This window comes from Sparus aurata, chromosome 15 (assembly GCF_900880675.1).
Source record: "Sparus aurata chromosome 15, fSpaAur1.1, whole genome shotgun sequence".
Classification (NCBI taxonomy): domain Eukaryota; kingdom Metazoa; phylum Chordata; class Actinopteri; order Spariformes; family Sparidae; genus Sparus; species Sparus aurata.
Window position 1 is genome coordinate 13,560,350 of NC_044201.1, and position 22,078 is coordinate 13,582,427.

A 22,078-nucleotide genomic window follows, 5' to 3' on the forward strand; every position below is an offset into this window, starting at 1 on the left:
GCCATTGCCCTCATACAGTCACACTCCTATTACTTATTTCATTTCCTCCCATCAGGCAGCAGTTATTCCAGCAGCATAATTTCCCAAGGGGCACAACACCTCTAAATAAATTAGTCAACTTCTATTAACATGATAAATTAACTGTGAAGGACACTGACATTGCACACAAACACACCTTCCTACTTAGTATAATGCATTTGCTTCGTTATTTCGCGTTTTTTTTTCATACTCGAAGATACATTTCTGTCACATTGAGTCAAAGTTATTCAAATGTTAGGTTATTCAGCACAACAAAGCTGCCATTTTACCCTTTTAGATTTGTTTATGACTGGTTTACACACACACTGTTGAAGCAGTGATAAATAACAAATTAGGCTATTGCAAGGCAGAGTAAATTACCGTAAAAGTATAATGCGTCACCTCTGAGTGAAGGTTAAATCAACATTTGGCAAGCAAAAACAAAATTCTCCTGAGGCATGGTGACATTACACACTGACTCAAATAAAAACACTACAATCTCAGCAGGGGATTGTCTACCACGTACGTTAAGCAACTCAAGCAGATGTTCAGATGAAGCTCTTGGATCAGAGCATGAAATAGATATATTAATAGATTAGAAACTTGCAGATTTTTTACCAATTCAAACCTTTCCCCAGCAATCCATTAAATTAATGTGGAGTTGATTAATTCTGCTTTTTCAGAACATTTCCTCCTTTCATTAGTGGTGTGCAAGTCCATCAGGATAACTATTCATTAGCTTCGCCCTGAATATTTCATACTCTCGCCTGAAAATGTAGACTTGTGTTATGCAGAAAGTGAAAGGATCAGTACAAGATGAAGACGATGTCTTTCCGCTGTATCTTGCAGGAATAACTTTTTCTCTTACAAGGCTTTTAAATCAATGTGTTCACTATATGAAAGCAGAGGTAAAATCACTTCTTTTGCATCAGTTGATCAATTTAGGTAACGGATCAGATCACTTTAACATAACTAGTCTTTAAACACTTGCTGTGTGAGCCTTAGCCTAAACTACTAGAATTGACACTGTGGCCACAGAAAACATACAATTAAAATTTTTGGATTGTGTAAATGTTTCTCTGTCAATCTGTCAATACACTATGGCTGCAAGTCAATATCGGCCTGCAGAGATAATCTGGGTAAATAACACTTTGATTATGCTGAATGTGCTGATTGGAGACATTCTGAAGCAGACAAAAGCCTACTTAAGCCCTATTCAATCAAAAATAGTTTTAACAGGGGACCCCGTGATTTAGAAATTACCAACCCATATTTGTGTTACTGTAGTGCAGGTCTGTATTTTACTTGCCTTTCCTGACATTATCTCCTGGATATGACACCAAAGCTCAACTTTCAGAGGTGATTTTGAAGTCTATATTTTTCAGCAGCAACATTATTATATCGTTTAGAGTAGTTTTGCCCAGCTTATGCACATGATAAAAGCATAAATACAGATTTGCAGCTCATTTAGATTGTGTGACAGATGCTTTGTGGCTGTACTTGAATATGAAAACCTTTTCTGCGCCTAATCCTCTCTGTCATCATTTTTAATCATCAATAGATCTGATCTCAAAGCACAGCTGCTGACTTCTGTTCAACATATTACTAGCCACTTTCTTGCTCGTTTAGCTGCCTGACAACTGAAAACAGATGTTTACAAAAAATACAACCCCAATTCACAGACATGCTGATTCACTCAGGACTTATATTATCACGGGAGTGGGGCCACTGCGCTTCGTGAAATATGGTAAGTAATATGCAGTGGCAATTTTACTTCACAAATTAAGATCGCAGATTTCATTCTCATTTATTACACATTTCTGGAAGTATACTATACCCATGTGAATAGGGTGTTATTTGTAATTTTAACCCTAACCCTCCATATAAAAGTGAGGATTGATGATCATCAAAAACTTCACGTAACTTTTACTTCAGTGATTATTTCACTTTGGGTATACTGTGGAAGTTGTTTAACTAATCCATACATACTTGCACACAATAATAAATAGATACAACTTATGAACGTATAGAATTGTATTTAGAAATTAGAAAAAACACAACCCTCATTTATGTAATTGGCCCACCAGATGGAGCCGTATAGTCTAACCTGGTGAGATTGACCACATACAGTATATGCATGATGGTTAGTCTCACCCTGTTCAGGAGCCGTAATTTACTAAGCATCTTACTACAAATCATCATTTTGATCTTACTGTGCAGTAATACCTGCATTTTGGTTGCCAGGCATATTGAAATTTTTTTTTTATTTTAAACTCATATTAACAGTTGTATGTTACATTTGAGTTACACGTATAGTGAATTTCTTAGAACTGTTATGAACCACAAATAGTGACGAGACATTACACAAGATAATTGCGAGGCCATATGGTTATTGTGTATTCATCCATTTATATCATTTTTGTAAGCAGCATTAAAGTGCTAAAACTTTTTTAGCGAAAATTTTTGCGAATGCCCGGTGAGTTTTTGAAAGCCTGAATACAGGAAGGTACATTGGCTCTCACTTTACCTACACCTTTGGTATGCATCAATGAAATTAATCAAGTATTGATTATTTGTTTATCATTAACAAATAAATCATGAACAAAACATGTATTTAAATGTGCATCCTTTCTGTTTATGATAATATCCACTCATCATCAGTATCTTTGTGTTTAAACAAAAATGCACTAAAGGTACATAGTTTAAAATAAAAACAAAGTTTTGATGTTAACTAAGGGTAGAACACCACTCCCCAGAAGTGAGATTTTTCCAAATAGAAGACTTGTGTAATGATGCCTTTTACATAATCATAAGGGCCTAAATATAGTCTCTAAAGTGTCTTTTGAGGAGCACAGTTGACATCACAGCTGTAAAGACTTTGAATGCCAGTCAAACCTGCAGACAGCAGAACACCATACTCTGAATTTTAATAAGAAAACCTATCAGCCCAACCGCTGACAGACTGTCTCAAAGCATCCAGCCATCCATTTTCTATACCCACTGATCCTGTTGAGGGTCACAAGGATTCAGCCTATCCCAGCATGCATTAGACAGGAGCTGGTATACAACCTAGGCAGGTCACCAGGGTTAACACATGGACACACACATCCACACGCTTTACCTATGAGAGTGTCTCAAAGCTGAGAACTCAATTTTCAGTGGTAATATTAAAAGCCAAACTAAACCTGATTCATACAGTATTATAACTTTTCAATTTTAGCATGAATGTGTTAAATTCATCAGGACAAAGACCACAAGCATCTGCTTTAGCCAGACTAATCTACACGTAACAGTGTTACATAACCTGTCAATAATCTTCCATCTCTTATTCAGTCTACAAAGCTTTAATAAATAATTGATTAGCATCAATTAGCAATGACCTGGGGACACAGATCTTATGACAAACAATGCCCAAGAGGATTAGATGTCCAGCCGTGACCTGACTGATTATATTTGCTTTGTGAGTTTTCCAAAACAACCACCTGCGTCACTTTTTTTCAGTCCTTTTCTTGGGAGCCCCCTGCATGTTTCAGGTGTTTACCTGCTGCAACACACCGAATTCTAATGATCAGCTCATCATCAAGCTCTGCTGAAACCAGATAACAACCCATTCATTTGAATGAGGAGTGTTGGGGCAGGGTAACATCTAAAACATGCAGGGCAGGAGGCTCCCAGGAAAAGGCTTGAAAAACACTGCTTTAATGGGACATGGGATTAGTCTAAACACAGATTGATGCTTCTGCACAGAACAACAGTTTGCAGATTGCAGAACAACAACAGTTTGCAGATACATATTTTTCTGCCAAAAAAAGCAAAACCCTAATGCTGATGGAGAACAAATAAAACACATTTAATCGTGGTAAACTGCTTACCTTGATTTGAGAAGGGCAGGTAACGTTTGCAGGTAAATGAGCAGGACCTCCACTGGCAGGCACCGTGTGTGATAGCTGCAGACCTGAGTACAGACAGTAGAAACACCGAGCTGCTGGGCATGGTGGGCCAGCTCTACCCCTCTCTGCAGCACAGGGTTGAAGATGTGTGTGTAGAGTTGCCACTGCACTATAGCATTCCCCCTCAGGGTCAGTTGGCACACATGGCCAGCTATCTGCTGGCTCAGCTGCCAGTCCTCACCAAACACTAGCTCTTGGTAGGCCTCCAGGGCATCCCACTTCCACAACATGTCTTCTGCCCCCCCTCCACTTGGCAGGATACCTTGGGAGCGGTAGCACAGACTGGTAGAAATGGCTGAATGATCCCCGTGCTGCAGTGTCTCCTCCAGGCCTGGCAGCTGGCTACTGTCTAGAGTGCAGATGTTACACGAGGCCAGCTTGGCTTTCTCTGAGGGCTGCCCTCCACCAAGCTGGTCTAGGATCAGTCTGCCCAGGACACTGAGAACATGAGACTGGTAGCTACGTAGACCTGGAGCTTGAAAGGCATGCAGTAGGGGTCCTACGACTGAGCGAGGGTCCATACAACAACAGATTCCAACAGCCTGTACCCCAGCCAATACCTGTAACACAGCTGGACCACTGGGGGAGAGTCTCTGCAGTAGCCGTAGACACTGGTGAGAACAAGCAGCCAGGCAGCAACAGCGCTCGGGGTAACGCACTGCATCACCCTCCATCCCTTCCTTGCCTTCTCCATCTTCTTCAAAGGGGTTTCGCCTTGCAGCCTGCTTGAAAGCAGAGACGGGCAAACCTGACAGGTCTCTGTGGTGATGCAGGAAGTGGGAATATTCACAACGGCGGTGGCGGCGGCGGGCACACACGGATTGATGCAGCTGCTCTGACTTTGCCTTCTTGACAGCGCTGATGATCTTGAAGACGCCTGCAATGAGACCTCGTAGCCTCTCGGAAGCCTCACCTACTACTTCAGAGTCTCTGGCTCTGCTGAGTCCCTCCAGCCGCAGAACTGTGGCTTCAAACAGGTCCAGGCCGCGGTGCTGGACAAACTCATGGATGAGCTCCAGCGCCTGGCTAAAGAAAAAGGGGTTGGGTGTGGAAGCCTGTAGGCAGCCCAGCAGCACTTGTAGGACTCCCTCTAGAAGCTCTGGCAGCAGCAGCGCCCTGTGGCGATAGCGGGAGAATGAAAAGTCATCCTGGACCTCCTGCAAGGTCTTCTTAGGCCGAGGAGCAAAAGGGTTAGTCTGTCTGTCCAAGCAGCTCCGGATTTTGAGGGTGGCTCGCAGCAGGTCTGTCAGGCTGCGTCTCAGGCTATCTGGGAGGGTTTCACTCTGACTCACATCCACCGACATCAGGTGCAGGATGGTGCGAAGAAGCATTCTCTGCACAAGTGCAATGGGTTCTTCCGTCCAGCCTCCAGCGAGCTCCTCTGCTCCCGTTCCACCCCCTCCCCCTGGACCACAGCAATCTCCAAACTCAGTCAGGATCTCAGTGAGTGTAGGTACGACACTGACTGCCAGGCCCGGGTTGTGGTTGATGCTCATGTCAAACTTACAAACTTTTTCCAGCAGTGAAAGCAACACATGGCAGAGGTCAAAGGGCGAGTTTTCCATGCGGTTGAAAATTGATATTGCAGCTGGGTCTGTTAGCGTTTCTGTGTCCATCATCTGGGACCCAGGGGCTCTGGGGTGTGGGTACGGTGCGCTCATGGTTTCTGTGGTGGTGGCAGTGGATGTTAACTGTGAGGCTTCTGAACGATGATGCTGACAGCTTACCCTGATAGTGGAGCCATGTGACCTCCGGCTTCTCGCACCACCGGGGCCTGTGGCAGCTGTGTCCTCGGGGTTGGCTTCTGAATCTGAGGTAGAAACCTGGGACTTCCGAGCATCCTTCACAGAGTATCTCTGCGCTGTCCTGCGCGACCTTCGAGACTTCCAGGTGCCGCTGCCAACACGGGACCTCTTCCCAGAGTTCTGTTCATCTATCGTAGCCTTTTGTCCTGCTCTGAGAGGGGCGGCCTTCACCTCCCGGCTAAGGAATACCTCCAGTAGGGACGGCAGGGTGAAATCTGTTGACGCACAGAAACATCTGTCACTTCCCTTGTGGATGTATATAAAAGCCAAATACAAATAAAACACTGGTATTTTAGGGCACAGCAAATCTGTATGCATTTGTAGAATTAACATCTTTTTATATTCAGAAATTTGGAATTTTGTATTTCCCAAAGAGTATGATGTGTAACATTAACCTCAGCTGCATGTCAGCAGCCAATCTGTTTATTAAAATGGACTCAGTGAGTAGGAACTAATTAGAGCAAATATGTCTAGGGTCCATGTTAGAGAGGATCAACAGTCCTGTACTAAATACCGGTGTCATCCCGAGGTCATAGGCCTCTGCAACAACTAGTCTTCTCCTGTGGTGTGACTGCTTGTAAGATTCAACAATAATGGAGACATTGACTACAGCGATTAACATACTGAATCACCCATCTCACACAAAGTTTGTCAGGCAAGTAATACTACATTTTAAAAATACAAATGAGTCACTTGATAAGAACATCTCCATTTAGAGCCTTAGAGATGCGCACACACTCTTCTGCCTTCACACCACCAAACCTAATGCTGATTCATTGCTTGACCTTAATAACTGGTAAAGAATTATATACGAGATGGAAGACGGGACACACATATACACATACAAAGTTAGAGAACATATCAGGCCCATGAAATACAGTCTGCACGATATCACTGTACAGTTTCCAAACTGTAATGCACTGTGTATTTTAAACTTAGAAAATTAAGTATGTAAATTGATGTCATTAGTAAGAAACCATGAAGTAGTCACACCCTATGACAGCTGGGATTTGTGAGGTATGAGCAGTCAATATTAACACAAACAAGTAAAAGAGTGACTGTTGCTGTGTAATACTGACCTGGGGCTTTTTCCTCCTGCACAGGGATCTTCCACACCAGTGGAAGCAGAGACAGCAGCAAAGTGAGCAGCTCCTCCCGGCAGGTCAGTTCCTGCGAGTGCAATAAAACACACTGAGGTTACCTACCACTTTCTAGAAAGTGTCCCTGCCTCTCTCCCTTGGGTCACACTTTGATGTCACAAGCGGACACTCCCATCAAGATAAACTCTTGTCCAAAATAAGTGCAAATGTCACTTCAGGTTTCACTACTTTCTATTAAGACAATTTAGACACTTTAGCTGTTTTTCAAAACTATTTTTATTCCACGAGCTATAAATTTGTTTGTGTGCATTAAGTTAATTAGCTACTTAGTTAGTCAGTTTTCGGTGTAAGTGTGTCAGGAGCAATGTCACATCTACACGACAGCCTTACTTCCAAGACCCCAGAGATCTCATGTCTATCCAGGACATACCTCACAGCAGAGAGAGAACCAACTCCTTCATGTGTTAATTAAAAACAATCAACCTACTCATTTATGTGTGAATTAAAAATGAGCCTCTTGCTGATTTTACAAAACTGTCAAAACATAAAGTCACTGTATCATACACACTGCACTGCATTCAATCTTTCATTACAGCATTGTGCAATACATTTTCACTCCAGGTTAATTCATTTAACTCATTTCAAGTACTGTGTTAAGGTTCTCTTCTTTTTCTCATGATGTAAAATATTTGATTCTACTAATTCTGTGCGATTTGTTAATTGTTGAGTGGCCATCTTAGACACAGTGAGGAGAGAAAATTAGGAAAAAAAAGAATGAGACTTATCTGTCACTTTCGTGGCATTTATGCCAATAGCTGCTGACTTATGTGTTTCTCATTGAGTGACTCACTAATCAAGAAAGCTTGTCATTAGACTCCCTCCAACTTCAGCAAGAACAATACTGGATTTGTGAGGTTATTACTATATTCACATCAGTATTTTAGATTTTAAAAATATGACATCATCACGCGTATACTAATGTTTTTAATACTGAAACACACACAATCTTGATCTGGTAAAAAAAGTGACTTCAATACAGGACAAAAACATTGTTCAATGATCTAAATTAACTCAAACCTAGTTTGCCCTCTCTGTACTGACATTTCTAATTACTTAGTGGAGCTGAACAAGATATCCTTTCAGCATCAACATCGCAATGTGCGCAGGTACAATGGTCACCTCACAGGATGTGCAATGTCAAGTAAGGCAAATTAACTCAAACACAACATGCTACAGCTTTTTTGCTGCTGGATTCAAAAGGAAAGCTCACATGGTTCAGATTAGTCATTTCAGTGACTAATCTACAAGAGAAGACTGCCTGATATTACTAAATATAATTAAAATCAAGGGTTCTTGGATATATGGGAGCTGCTTAGGTTGTTTCATAAAATGCACTCCCCTACAAAACCATGGCAATCATTGTAGAATTATCAATTATTTTCAAAAACAGTTATTCAAGTTATCAGGAAGATTTTTTTCAAAAACACAATTTAAATCGCAGAAAACCAAAATAGGGAAAAGTCATTTTTTCCAAAATCATGAAGCCCTACCAATTTGCAGTCAACGTGTTAAAGGATAATGACACTGATATATCAGCAATAAGCTTTTATCAGGAGATATATCAGCCTGGTTGATCTATACGTGTAGTGTAGTGTAGTGTAGTTTAGTTTAGTGTAGTGTAGTATCTCGGACTCTGACCACCTCTGACTGTAAATTATGCAGCTTTTTCTCTGGCTATAGCTCAGCCTTTGCCATTTGAATTATTCAGTGGATGATGTACCCAGAGACGACAGTAGCCTGACATTTAACACTTGGTCAGCTGAAAAAACCTTGCTGTCATTTCCAAAGGAAAAAGTGCAGATATGGACCATTTCATTTGATGCTGTGTGAGTGTTGCTATCATTACATAAGGTACATTTTACTGAGCTGACCTGAGTCATCTAAACAGTGTCAGAACTGGCAGATAGAGCCAGAGCAGCACAGAGGGGGAGTATTAAACATCACAGTGGAATAAACCCAACTCAAAATAAATGTTCTACTTAATTCCAAAACAAGATTCCTGATTTTAAACTGTGTTTTCGCAAATCGCTGATTTGTATATACCACAAATAAGTAAATGTTTATAAAGTGTCACTAAAGGCTTGACTCCATCCAGGCCACATGTGACGCACACAGCTGGAGCTTGTGATTCAGTTCCACATAAATGCATCACATTTCTGTAGTAAAAGCTCTCATTGGGGGCGCTGTTCAGCTCAGTTGGTAGAGCGCGCGTCCCATGTGCCGAGGCTCTGCAGCGGACCCGGGTTCAACTCCCGGCCCGGGTCCCTTTGCTGCGTGTCACTCCCCCCCTCTCTCCCTGTTTCCTGTCATATCTTCAGCTGTACTATCAATAAAGCCATAAAAGGCCAAAAAAATACAAAAAAAAAAAAAAAGCTCTTATTGACATAGAAAATATAATGAATGTTTGTGAACGGATATGAACAATATGAGGTCACAGCGATGCTGACACACAAGGTCACATTCATCACATTACAATATCTCATGCAGTAATGCATTTGTTGCTTCATTTTCTTTTGAAGATTGTTTGGCATTAAATCAACCAAGGTTAGTGATCACATCTTTCTCCTTAGAGCCTACAGACCCTAACAAAAACAAATTAATGTCAAAAGGCAACTATGGCTAATGATCTTGTGGGGCTGTGTTTATTAAGCTTCCTAAAACTAAGAGTTGCAGTGAAGACATTTTTAACGGTGCAAACTTTATCTTATGACATTTTCCACGAATTCCTCTAGAAAGAACCTTGAAAAAGACAACATGTAATCATAGAGCATCTTAGCCATTAAGAGAGCTCCTAAGGTGAAAATCTGTTTGGTGATCACACAAACGATTACAGCATATTCATTGTCCCCCTTTTTATATAACACTAATCACTAGTGCGCTTTGTTTTATATTTGGTTTTATGCTTATTCATACAGATTAAGCAGGCCTATGAAAATGACCAGCTCGATACAGAAATTTGAGTAAATAAATAGAACTATCACCTTTTTTTTTGATCAACCAATCACAGCTTTAAAAAGAATGTGTCACACCTCCTCACTAAGATAAAGGTTCACGTCTTTTCCTTGCTCAGAGTTGCCTAAGTTTCCTAGATCACTCCTAGGCTACAGTAGGTCTCCTTGCTAGAAGTCACTAGGCCAAGTTAGGAGCTGAGTATTCTCAGAACATTTGTGAATATGGGCCATGAACTTTATTGTTCTGACTCAATAGCCATGACACACTGGACTAGGGCTTAAAATTTTCGAATATGTCATTTATTTAATTTTTCATCAGTATTATTTTGCTTCCTGAAAAAACTTAATTTCTATATTATGTTGTGCAAATAATTTGTTAAATAGCAATCAGGAAGCCGTGTTCTATTTGCATATTCGGAATAAAATAATAATAATTAAAAAAAAAAAAAAATGCAAAAAAAAAATTTGTATTTTGATGAGTTTGACAGAAATGGCAATCACAAGGCTTGATTTACAATATGGTTTGTGGTCAAACATTTGACCTCTTTAAAAAAATTGCAACTCCTGTGATTTTTATATTGCATTTGGCCATATTCTGATACCTGGATTGACTGTTTATCCCTACACTTTCCGTAGCATGGTATTGTTGGGTATTAAGTCTGTGTATTCACTGATGTCACTGTTGTACTTCCTCTAAAGCAAACTTCATGATTTAGCATCAAAGCTCTTAAAACTTCAAACCAACTTTGTCCTGATTTGACACGGACTTCTCATGTGCCGCCCTCGACTTGTCACATGAACTCCCAATAATTCACCAGAGCATCTCTTAAAAACACTCACAGATCAGATAAACACAGTCAGAGCCTGATGCAAGTAAACAGATGGATATACCATAAGTCCAAACCATACCTGTAAAATCTTTTAAGATAAAGTGCAGTACTGACTTATTTTGTGTATGTTGTGACATTCAGCATACACAAAATACGTCAGTACTACAAGATGCAAACAGATATACAGTTGACACCTTCTTCAGAAAGTGCTAAATGAATTTGCATATGAGCATCAACATCTTGTGTGCAGCAGACACAGAGCGAGGACACCAACTTTCTGCAATCAATCAGATAACCAAACAACATGTGGGGAACACAGAGCTTATTTCCTCTACAGATATGAACACCCTGCAAGCTATAGTAACACCAGACACAGATGTAGAGCAGCCGCTAAACAAACCGAGACAACATTTGACTTAAAGTGGGTTCAGTATCTGGGGTGTTTTATTTCTCATCTCTTAAAAGTAGTTAATCTTCAGTAAAAATATAAACTCAAAATATACAGTATGTTCTGGTGAATGCCATCTTTTTTGTACATGAGATTATACAGTGTCCAATCATTTCATAACTTAAAAGGGTTTGACTGAACTATGCTCATTAAATACCCCTGTAATCTCCCATCTGATGTCCGTCTGATGTTTGCCTAATCCTTGTTGCTTTTATCATCTGTTTCCATTGTACTGTATCTCTACTGCAAACTCCATCTTTCATTTTGATGAAAAGAGATTAGTTGCAGCAGAACTACAGAGGCTTATGTGCAGAAATTTCAATGTATCATGCCAATATTGAACAGCTGCATGAAATACTGTAATAGAGCAATTAAGAAATGTGAAGGAAAATTTGAAAAACTGGCCCTTATCTTAGAAAGAATATAACTGAGTTTGAAGGCACTATTAGCATTTGCATACAACTGTAGCAAAAGCTGTAAATGTTATTGATGTGGTTATTGATCTCTGAAACTGCGTACTTTTACATTTTGTTTAATCTAAAAGGTGTTGAACATCCTCACCTGGTCAATGATGGAGTCCAGGGTGCTGAGCAACAGGAAGCCCCTTCCCCTGACCAGGTACTCTCCCAGTGCCACCATGTGACTCTCCTCCTCATCTTCCTCCCGTGCCTCTGCTCTCTGGGCAACCGCACTGCATAATTGATGTACATCAGTAAGGAACTCCCTCGCCAGTGTGTTACTGGCCCCACTCATGTCTGAGCTGCAACAGACGAGACAAACATTATAAGGCTGTGGCACAAACTGTACACACAAAGAAAGGTTATAAGGTTATAGAGAAAAAACAAACAGATTTGTATTATTATTTTTGCATGATTTTTTGTTTAAGACTTTAATTGTAAATGGAAAATTAGGAAATTCACATGTTTCTAGCATGTCTCAAATTTAAGTCTTAACAGAGACACTCCTTGAAATTAGTGAAATTAACCCTAAACACATTCATGTAAGGTAGAAAAGCAAAATAATGGAAGTTGTTTTAAGGATAACCACTGGGTTCAAAGTGCATCTCCTTTCCTGCTGTAATACTTGAGTGCATATCAAGAATTTGAAAGTACCAGATACAGATTCACCACATCACTTGTTTTGTCTATTAATTTTTTTTTATGATCACTTATGCTCACTAATATGTTAAGATGACAGCGTAAATGTCCAATTTTTATCAATGCAGTAAAAGCAAGCTAAAAGCCGTTTACAAAAATGACCGTTTAGAGATAATGATGTACAAGTTTGTTTGGGATTTTATCTGTAATTGTACAAATGTGACAAATCTGCATTTTCATCATTTTACTCATTTTGTCAGTTTCAATATAATGGAAATGTCTGAATACCAACTATGGTAGTGAGAAAAAAGCAAAAAGCCAACTCCCTTTACAAGCTTAAACTGACAACGTGGCTGAATCGTGACAACCAGGTTGTTCCAAAAGTTTCTCAATATCTTCATGAGCAAAACCAACATTCAAGTTATGGTCACACCTTAAAATCTAGACTCATGTAGCTTGAATGTCGGAAAGAAAAGTGACTTGTTCTACTAAGAGTGATCGGAGAGCGCCACAAAGATAGTATTTATAACCACGTGTTCCTCTTGTAACTGACATGGAGCTGTGTCGACATAAGACACACTTGAGCACGACAACCGCAACTACACAGCTCACAATCCTTTAGACAAATAACTGAGTGTTTACTTTTACACATTTACATTTCTGCCGTTTAAACTGCAGCTCAAATCCAAACCAACTTATGACGTAATTGCAATACAAAAGGAAGAGGAGTGCTAGTTGAGTAACATCTACAACACTGATTTCTGACACTAGCCTCCGTAACATACATGTAGCTGTTCTGATCTTACCAAATGTTACCGGGCCAAACAGTTTCCTTCCAGCCATCTTGTGTTTTCTCCAAGCATGACTGCAGCTCTGCTGCCTCTATCTGCATAACTCCTCACACGACTGCTGACTGAATTTTCTGTTCTGCAGCACAAATTCCATTAAATTGGAATTTCAAATGGAAGCCTTCCAGATTTGCAGCAGATCAGCGTATCACATGAAAGCATGTGATGTCACATGGCGAGGGGACCGGCCTTGGGAATACTGACGAGCCCCTGGTGCCCTGCAGAAGACCTCCATCATTCACAGTGACTGCCTTTGTTTTCTGCACTACAACAAACATTTTTGGGAAGTTCTTAATGCGCTAACAAACCTACCAGGAACAACTAGAAAAAGAGCCAAGAGTAAGGCTTGATTAAGCATAAAGTACTTCCACTTCTACTAATTATATTTCTAATAAAAAGTCAGTGAGCAGTTTCTGTTTCCAGACATACAAAATAAATGATTTTTAGTCCTCCATGGGGATTAACACTTGAGTGCAACTGCAGTAAATAGAGAGTAACTTTCGACTCAGTTTATATAGCAGTCATACAAACATGCAGCCCGAAGTGCAAAGACAAATAGAAACAATTTTGCAAGACCAAAGACTACAACAATAAAAAATGAAATGTTAAAATTAATTAATTCAATTCAATATAGGAAAATACAAAATAAATAAAAAAAACACCAAGGATAAAAACTGTTTAAAACCACAGATTAAAAAACTTATAACCACTTATATCCACAGTTTAGGACATAAAAACTGGCAGCACTCTCACCAGTGTTTTTATAAGACACACAAGGAACGTTAAGAGAAAAGCATTAAAGGACTTTGGTGATCTGGTTGGAACGAAAAATTAAAGAAAATGGAGAAACTTGGTCATTTAAAGCTTTATAAACTATTAAGATATTTTAAAATAAATTCTGAAACATATAGGTAGCCAGTGCAGTGTCTCTGGCAAAGCAGGGATTTAATCAATTTTCTTTGTTTAATTCAAGACTCTGGCCACTTTTTAGGTGATAGAGTGGTCTGAACTGATAGTAGAGCTCAACAGTGAGGTTCCGGAAGTGAAAATGCCATTCATATTCTGAATAGAGGATTTTGATTATTGGCCATAATGTCGTAACCATCCACAGCAGACTTACCACGAGTTATGAGATTGTGAAATGATGGTATATGATCCTGTAGAAGCCACAAGTCCGTATGATATCAACCTTGTTTTAAGAAAAACATGTTTTATTCGTGATGTCATGGAAAAGTACTACACTACCCACAATCCTATAGTGTAACAGCGACGTCTCTGATTGGTGCAGCTCGCTGTTACCATAGAAATGTTTACCAAATCCGCGAATTTCATGTTCATTAGTTAATGCTACCACTGAGACTTGTAGTGATTTTCACCCCTTCCGACACTCTTCTCCTCATCTAAAAAAAACGCAGTAGGTCAGAAAATGAAATTATGGTAGCTCTGTGGTAAACGATCGTAGAGTTCAGTGGTAGCAGTAACCAGCAAACATGAAATTTGCGGGTTCGGTAAACATTTCCATGGTAACAGTGAGCTCCACCAATCAGAGATGTCGCCGTTACATTCGCAATGGTTTATGGGATGATAAGATAATTATGTATACAGTCTTGTAACTTTGCTTTTTTTCCTGTTTTTCAAAAATATTTTTGCTCCGAATTAAATTATGGTCACGATTCATCTTATAGTTTATTGGCTTGGTTCCAGGATTAAAACTCTTTATATAAGGATCTTATGAAACGTCAATGGAGTGAATGAATGGGAAATTCACTTTCGGAACCGGAGCCGTTAAAAAAGTGGGCGGTGACTGTTGGGCTCTACAGAAGCGTCAGTGAGTATTTCAGCATCTCTTTATTTTAAGAAAGCACATTTTCTGAAGTATAACTGTATAAGACAATTTAACATCATAAGTCGGTCGAAGAAGATTATGGAAGATGATGATAGTGGAGTGATCCATGAGATGAGGTTGGGTCTGCTTAGACCCTACTGAAAATACAGAATATCTTTACATGCCTGTCTACAGCTCAGACACCATAACACTTCAATACAGATTACAACTTGAGCTTTAAAACCTTTCCTCTGTGGATAATTAACTTAAAGACCAGCCAACACCATACACATACTGAAAGTGGCAGAAGAACTGAGAAAAATCTGAAAAATGTCCAAATGTGAAAAAGAAAATTGTATTAATATTCGACTTATAAATGGTGAGCCATGGTGGTTTCCAGCTGTTCTTACTTTTATTTTATTATTTACTAAAGTGACAATTGTATAAAAACAAAGTATTTAGTTGTACACTGTAACCCTCAAGCTCACCATGATAATTCCACTTTAGTCTGAATGAAACATGTCTTTCCACTTAGTGAAGCTTATTCAGGTGACAGGTTAAACAGGTCAGATACAAATCTGAGAGGGTTTGACTGGCTATCTACAAGTCTGACTGCATCTCTACTCCAACTAGCACAAGATTGCTTTTGTTTTTATGTCTTTAGTGTGTCCAGCATCTAAATCTGCATGGCGGATGATACGGAGGAAAGGGAAAAGTCTGAATTCCTGACTATCAATGACCCAAAGAAAATGTGACCTTGCAATAGTTCATGTGTGATGCCTACTGTAATTTATAATAATGCTAGTGTTTGTATTGTATTATCTAGGACACACTTGCATCACAAGCCTCAGTCAAAAGGTAAGCTTTAATCATACAGCCCACACTGCACCTACATCTGTCAGAGCTAGAAGACAGACTTCATCAACTGTGGGAGAAATGTGTTATGTAATATATTATCCAATTAAATGCAATTTCTGCAAAACAAGCAGCTGACATATTGACAGTTCAGGCTGCGTTGCCAAGAAATTTAGAAAGATTCAAAAGAGAATAATCCCTCAATTTTTATAAAACCCATTATTCGCTTCTTAAATAATAGAAGCATTATTCTGACTAATTTCTTCCCCAGCTTTGTGCCAACGCCCTCTCAGCTATGTTATCATTACCACAAGCTAGTGATTAGAGACCTAGTAAACAGAGATAATGGTTGCCACGATATCAGCCTGTTGCAAACCACATCTGTCTCCTGCAGATCTCATATTTTGAGTTTCCCCTCTGGCCAATTACTGTGATGTTCTTCACTCTGACTGAGTTAATTACACAGTGGAGGCTTTATTCTCTCTGCCCTTTTAGCGTGGGGATGAGTAAGGACATGGCTGTATCATTCTAGGAGAGGTTTTCTTAAGAAATTAGAAAACACCTCAAATGGACAATACTTAATATAGTATGGGTTAGAACAGTTCCAGCTACTTCATACGCATTTAGAACAAGCAATTTTTCTGCGTACAGTGCACCGTTAATAGTGTATCAAGAGCAGAAATTACGTTGTGGAGGAAAACATAATTTATCCACATGATATCCTTCATTTATATTTATGGTTATACAGCAAATATGAATTTAATAGAGTGCATTTGATTAAATTTGGATAGTTTCCTCCTTTAGTTTGTTTAGTTTGATCGATTTGAATCCGTCTCTCCTGACATCAAAGAGCTGTGATGGACATTCATAAATGACAACTAAATACATCAAGATTATCGCCGATTTAAATTTTGATTTTTTTTTGTGATTGTTGGTTCTCATTAATGTCAAAAGAAGCTCTTTGGATTAACATAGGGTTCAGAGATGCATATACATTATATGCAAATCAACAATGTATCTAAAGGTTTATGCTACAATGTAATATAGGGTTACTCCACCAATTTTATAGATTATTTAGAAGTGTGTTTACAGGTCTTTGGGATTACTATGTGATCCATAATGCAACTTAGCCACTTACTTACTGAGATTTCTTGCAGCTTCCCAAGAGCCACATAAGTCTTCACTTAATTTGTTTTTTATGTTTTACTTATGCAGTAATACCACACAATTTAATGTCTAAAATTGGTGGAACTAGCCTTTAATTAATAGCAAATGTAAGGCTAATCTGTGGTCATGTTCCTCCAACACTACCAACACCGAAAGGTTCCTCATCTCCAGGGTAATACTACACAAACCAACATAAAAACGTTCAATTTATAACAAACTATAAATGCAACAACATAAATATCCAAATCTACTAAATTGTGGGTAGTCCATTTTTACAACATCTGTTAGCTTCATCCTTAATTATTGCAGACAAGAGTGTAAAAGAATTGGACATCTAATGGCTGATTCCTGCCTTAAGCTTGTCTTTATAAACAAGGACATTATTCCAGCCATTTTAACCAAAAACCCATTCAAACTAATCACGTCTCGTCTGAGGGACAACATAGAATGCTAATGCCCTCACTTAATTCAAGGTAGTGTGTGTGTGACTTATTTACACTGAACAGAATACAAACAAGAGGCACTTGAGGTGCTTATGTCCCACAGTATTTTCCACATCAATATGTAAATCTATGCAGCAAGGTACTCCAACAGCTAACGCACCATGATTACATAAAGTATGCAACCTCTGCTATAGTGGTGGGACATAAAAATGACAAGAATATATCTGTCACTTCTGCAGTTACTTTTTGTTGGTAAAAAGTGGAAAGGAGCAAAGTAACAGCAGCCACTGCAGCCAGTCCATCTCAAAACTGGCATTCATTTCATACCATTCAGACATAACATGCCTCCTTTTATTGTTAAGTGTAAAAACTGGCAAATATTGTTTGAATTGAGAACATTATTCAGTGTTCTGTTTTCCCACTATAAAAAACGAACAAGACAGTTTTTTCACTGCAGCGTTGATTTAACATTATGTACTTTCTAAGGCTATGAATGTGTTTTGTTTAATCCACCCTTACTGAGACAAAACCTCCATCATAGAACAGTTAGAGACGATAAAATAATGATGAGACCTACCAGAATTTGAGAGCATCTTTGGGGCTGTGGTTGGGGTGATGCTGCACATAGTGGAACAGACAGAGGAAATTCTCCAGACCCTGAAGGCTGACCTGATAACAGACAGAGAGATAAGAGCAGCAACATGAATCAAACCCAGATTATTACTTGGACTCCCATGAGGGGGAACTGAACTGAAAATTGCACTCCACAACAACAGTAACCTTTTCATGATAACTCATTATAACATTACTCTGAATCATTTTATGGTTTATTATCGTTACACATGATGGCACAGTCAATTAGATAGTGATGTAACAGCCGCTAATTCTATTATCTTAAACTATTGCTATGATATTAATTTATTAGGTCAGATGCATTTTATTTGTCCCCTATAACCTCCCAATACAACAGAACTGGAACCAAATAGCATCTATTGATACTTTTATACAATTAAGGATCCCGTTCCCAGAACTAGAGATCATATTTCAGACATTATGACTTATCTCTGAACACACTCTCCTTAATCATGTTCAAAGTAAATACTCGTTACCTAATAGTCTGAAGGACAGCACAGAAGTTCACAATTTATAAAATATCAGTGCTGAGAATCTGTGAGACTGGGGATACAAAGAAAGTTCACAGTGTTCTGGCCTGATCATTGGGCAGGAATTTCTCACCACCACAGTTGGCAAAGCAAATTAGGACTTTTGTCAACAGTGACACAAGCCACCTGACCACTTTAAACTGCATTACCGGTTACAGGGTAGTATGTTAATACTGTCCCAGCAGACATGCGATTCTCTAAGCCAGCGTCCTGCTGTCTCTCAAACCACACAGGAGCTAGCCTCCGCTAATCTGACACCACTGACTAGATTCATTCAGGCAATGCTGATCCCTGACTGATATGGCTGTGGTGAGTGTCTGGGTCACAAAGCCGAGGAACAGACACCACACTACATTCCAGTCCAACCTGTGACAGCAGGATACTGACAGAATGGAAAAATTAATCTTAAATCATGTTGGTTCAATCTTAATCTGACAAGCTGGTGGACTTCATAAATCACAATCCTCAATTAGCAACAGATATCACATTTTCAAGTGAGATACTAATATATGGTCTGTTATCAAAAGATTAACTTTTAGTATTCAACTAACGATTATCTATAATATTGATTAATCAGTAGATGATTTTCTCGATACATTGATTAGTTGTTTGGTCAATAAAATATCAGAAATTGTGGGAAAATGTCGATCAGTGTTTCCCAAAGCCCCAAAATAATATCCTAAAATTTCCTCAACACAAAGACATTCAGTTTACTGTCATAGAGGAGTCAGAGACAACAACTGTATATTCATGTTTAAGAAGCCGGAATTGTAAACTTAAAAAATTAATCAAACAGATTAATCAATTATCAAAATAGTTAGTTTGATTTAATAGTCGACAACTAAGCGATCAATTGTTGTAACCTCTAACCCTAACATATATAAGAAAGGAAGGTTATAGACGCACTTTCCTAATCAACACACAATTAAAACAAACTTGTTTGCTGAAAGAAAAAATATCCTTGAAACTTTTATAAATCAACCAACCACAACTCATCAATAGTCTCCATGTGAGCAGTCCCAACAAACTGCTTTACCTCTCCCTTGAGAGTCTTAGAAAGAAAGATAATGTGATAAAAAAATTTTTTTAAAAATAGAGTGATGCTTGTACTATAAATGCATAATCTCCCACTTTATCTGTACTTTAAACTAACCTGTGGAGGTTTTGAACATGCACACAGGCAACACAGTACACATTATTGGTGATAATGTCATGCTATTCTATCAGCAGTTGGTGACAGTAGTGCCCAAAACATGCATATCAAAGGTGGCGATGAGGAAGACTTCTCATGAGCAAACGCGAAGGTAAAACTATGCAGGCTTTTAAGTATTCAAAACATTGCCTCTGCAAATGTTTTATGAGGAACAAAAGCACATTCAACATTGACCTCAAGAATACATACAATGTGTTTTGGCAAAAAAAAAAAAAAAAAACCCACTCAAAATAAACACAAACTTTGATTAAAGAAACACACACTGATACAGGACATTACAGGTAGCCAATAACCAGTACAAGTCAAAGATTATCATGTATGTAGTATAACTCACAGAAGATACAGTGATATCTTTGTACAGCTGCATTATGTCACAGATACACCACAACAAATCACTTGGCTGTATGGACACAGATTTGTACACGAGACTCTTTTCTGCAATCTATTAGCATTATGTTCAGAAGAAGATCAGAAAGTGACATAAACATTTAGCAAATGACATGAAACAGCTCTTTAAAGAGCAAATATGTCATTGTTCACATCTAAACTGAGTTTACTTTATTGCCGTCTACTTCACAAGCCCTAAAACAGCTGAGAAGAAAGCTATGCATATCTGTGACACTGATTTTCTCTCACTCTGTGACTAACCCACAAGACGGAAACTTTCAAATCAGTTATTCAGGTGCCTGCAGTTTAGTCACGGCTCGGCTGCAGATGCTAACCGTCACGGTGAGTAAAGAGACCAAGGCTACTCTCATGGTGACTCAACTTCCTTCCTGTGTCAGAACTGTCAAGCACATTTTATTTTGATCCCACTTGTAACCAGAATGAATGCTATTAAAACAGATATAACTAGCGAACACCCAATGTAGCATATTTGTGAACACGCAAAGAGGAACACATTTATGTCAAGTGTCCGTAAATTTAAAGTGCAGGTGATGAAGGAGCAGAGTTGACCACACTCACCGGGGTCAAGGTGACACAGCTGAGGCAACAACCCACCCAAGCAGTGAGGAGATGGGTGGGTAGGTAGGTAGGTAGGGGGGGTCACTGCACACCAGGGGGCTGGACAACATCACACACAGGAGACGGGAAGAGGAAGAGAAAGAAATGCATGGATCGTGAGAGAGACAGGAGAGGACAGCAGGGGTAAAACATGAGAGCTGACAGGAACATAAAGGTGGAAAGAATAAATGCAGCAACAGATGAGAGCAAAGATAAACAGGGGAAGTGACTGGCAGGAAATCAAAGCTTCAAGGCTGCCAAAACTATTATTAGTTGAATAAATAAGCCCGGGAGCTCTGCTGGAGCTGTGCACTCAGTCTATTAAAAATAATCTCCCAAAATGAGCATCTGAAATGAGTGAGTTTGTCCTTGTGTTATCAGTGTACCTGTTGTGGCCGTATTCCTCACATGGGCAAGGGAAACTGAGTGGTTCACGATAACACTAATTTCCCAGCAACAGGGTTGTTTTTTTCCTCCGAGGCTCTAATCCAATATTACAATGCACTCGGCACAAACCAGCCGGGGTGATTTGATAATGGAAAGACTGCCAATACTGATTAATACGGCTTGGAGGGGGAAATCAACAGTTCACAAAGCTCCAAGAACACATTTCTGTAAACAACAAGAAAGCTTCGACCTTTATTCTGCACTGATGAACTTCTTCATACGCTCATTTGTCATGTAGAAGTACACAAGCTATCTGGGTGATTGAGACATACAGCTATGGATCACAGTTATATCCATTTGTATGTTAAGAGCTATTTTTTCTGGCTACTATTTCTTGACGGACAAATTAATATCATATAATTGAACCCAACATCATTTAGGGGAAGCAGACCTTTCAACAACTTTATTTTACAATGAAACGATGGGACGCGTGGACATAGACAAGTTTCATTCAGTGTGTGACTCCAGGCACTTTTATTTTACATTGTTTCATTTCACTTGTCAAATTCTGGGAAACGGACACCACAATGCAGAGAATAAATACATAATTCCTGTATTTTGACTATTCAGGGATATTTGCTGTATTTTGATACCATCCTGGTCGTGGGCAACTTATCATGATAGTATCACCTCAAGAGCAAGTCTTGGGTCACACAGACTCGTCATTATAGGCAAAGGCCTCGAAAAGCCTGTTTTGGGGAATACAGTATGGTGCGTCTGTGGGGAGGGGCTGTGTGTGCAGCCGGCCATAAAATGTAATCATAGCAAAATCGTTTCAACTCCCTTCCTTGCGCTGAAAAGTCTTTAAATATTTGAACTTCTGAAGACACTTTAGAAAACCATGTTGCACAGC

General features: G+C 39.2%; 1 protein-coding gene across 2 annotated transcripts in view; it reads right to left on the minus strand.

Moving 5' to 3' along the window:
• Nucleotides 1-22,078, minus strand: part of lyst (lysosomal trafficking regulator) — a 66,324-nt gene that overhangs the window by 34,271 nt on the left and 9,975 nt on the right. For both annotated transcript variants that reach the window (XM_030441707.1, XM_030441706.1), the window contains exons 3-6: nucleotides 17,975-18,066; nucleotides 11,724-11,922; nucleotides 6,853-6,943; nucleotides 3,891-5,988 (exon numbers count right to left, since the gene is read on the minus strand). In XM_030441707.1, coding sequence (XP_030297567.1) covers nucleotides 3,891-5,988; nucleotides 6,853-6,943; nucleotides 11,724-11,922; nucleotides 17,975-18,066 — 2,480 coding nt within the window. The remainder of the gene's footprint in view (nucleotides 1-3,890; nucleotides 5,989-6,852; nucleotides 6,944-11,723; nucleotides 11,923-17,974; nucleotides 18,067-22,078) is intronic.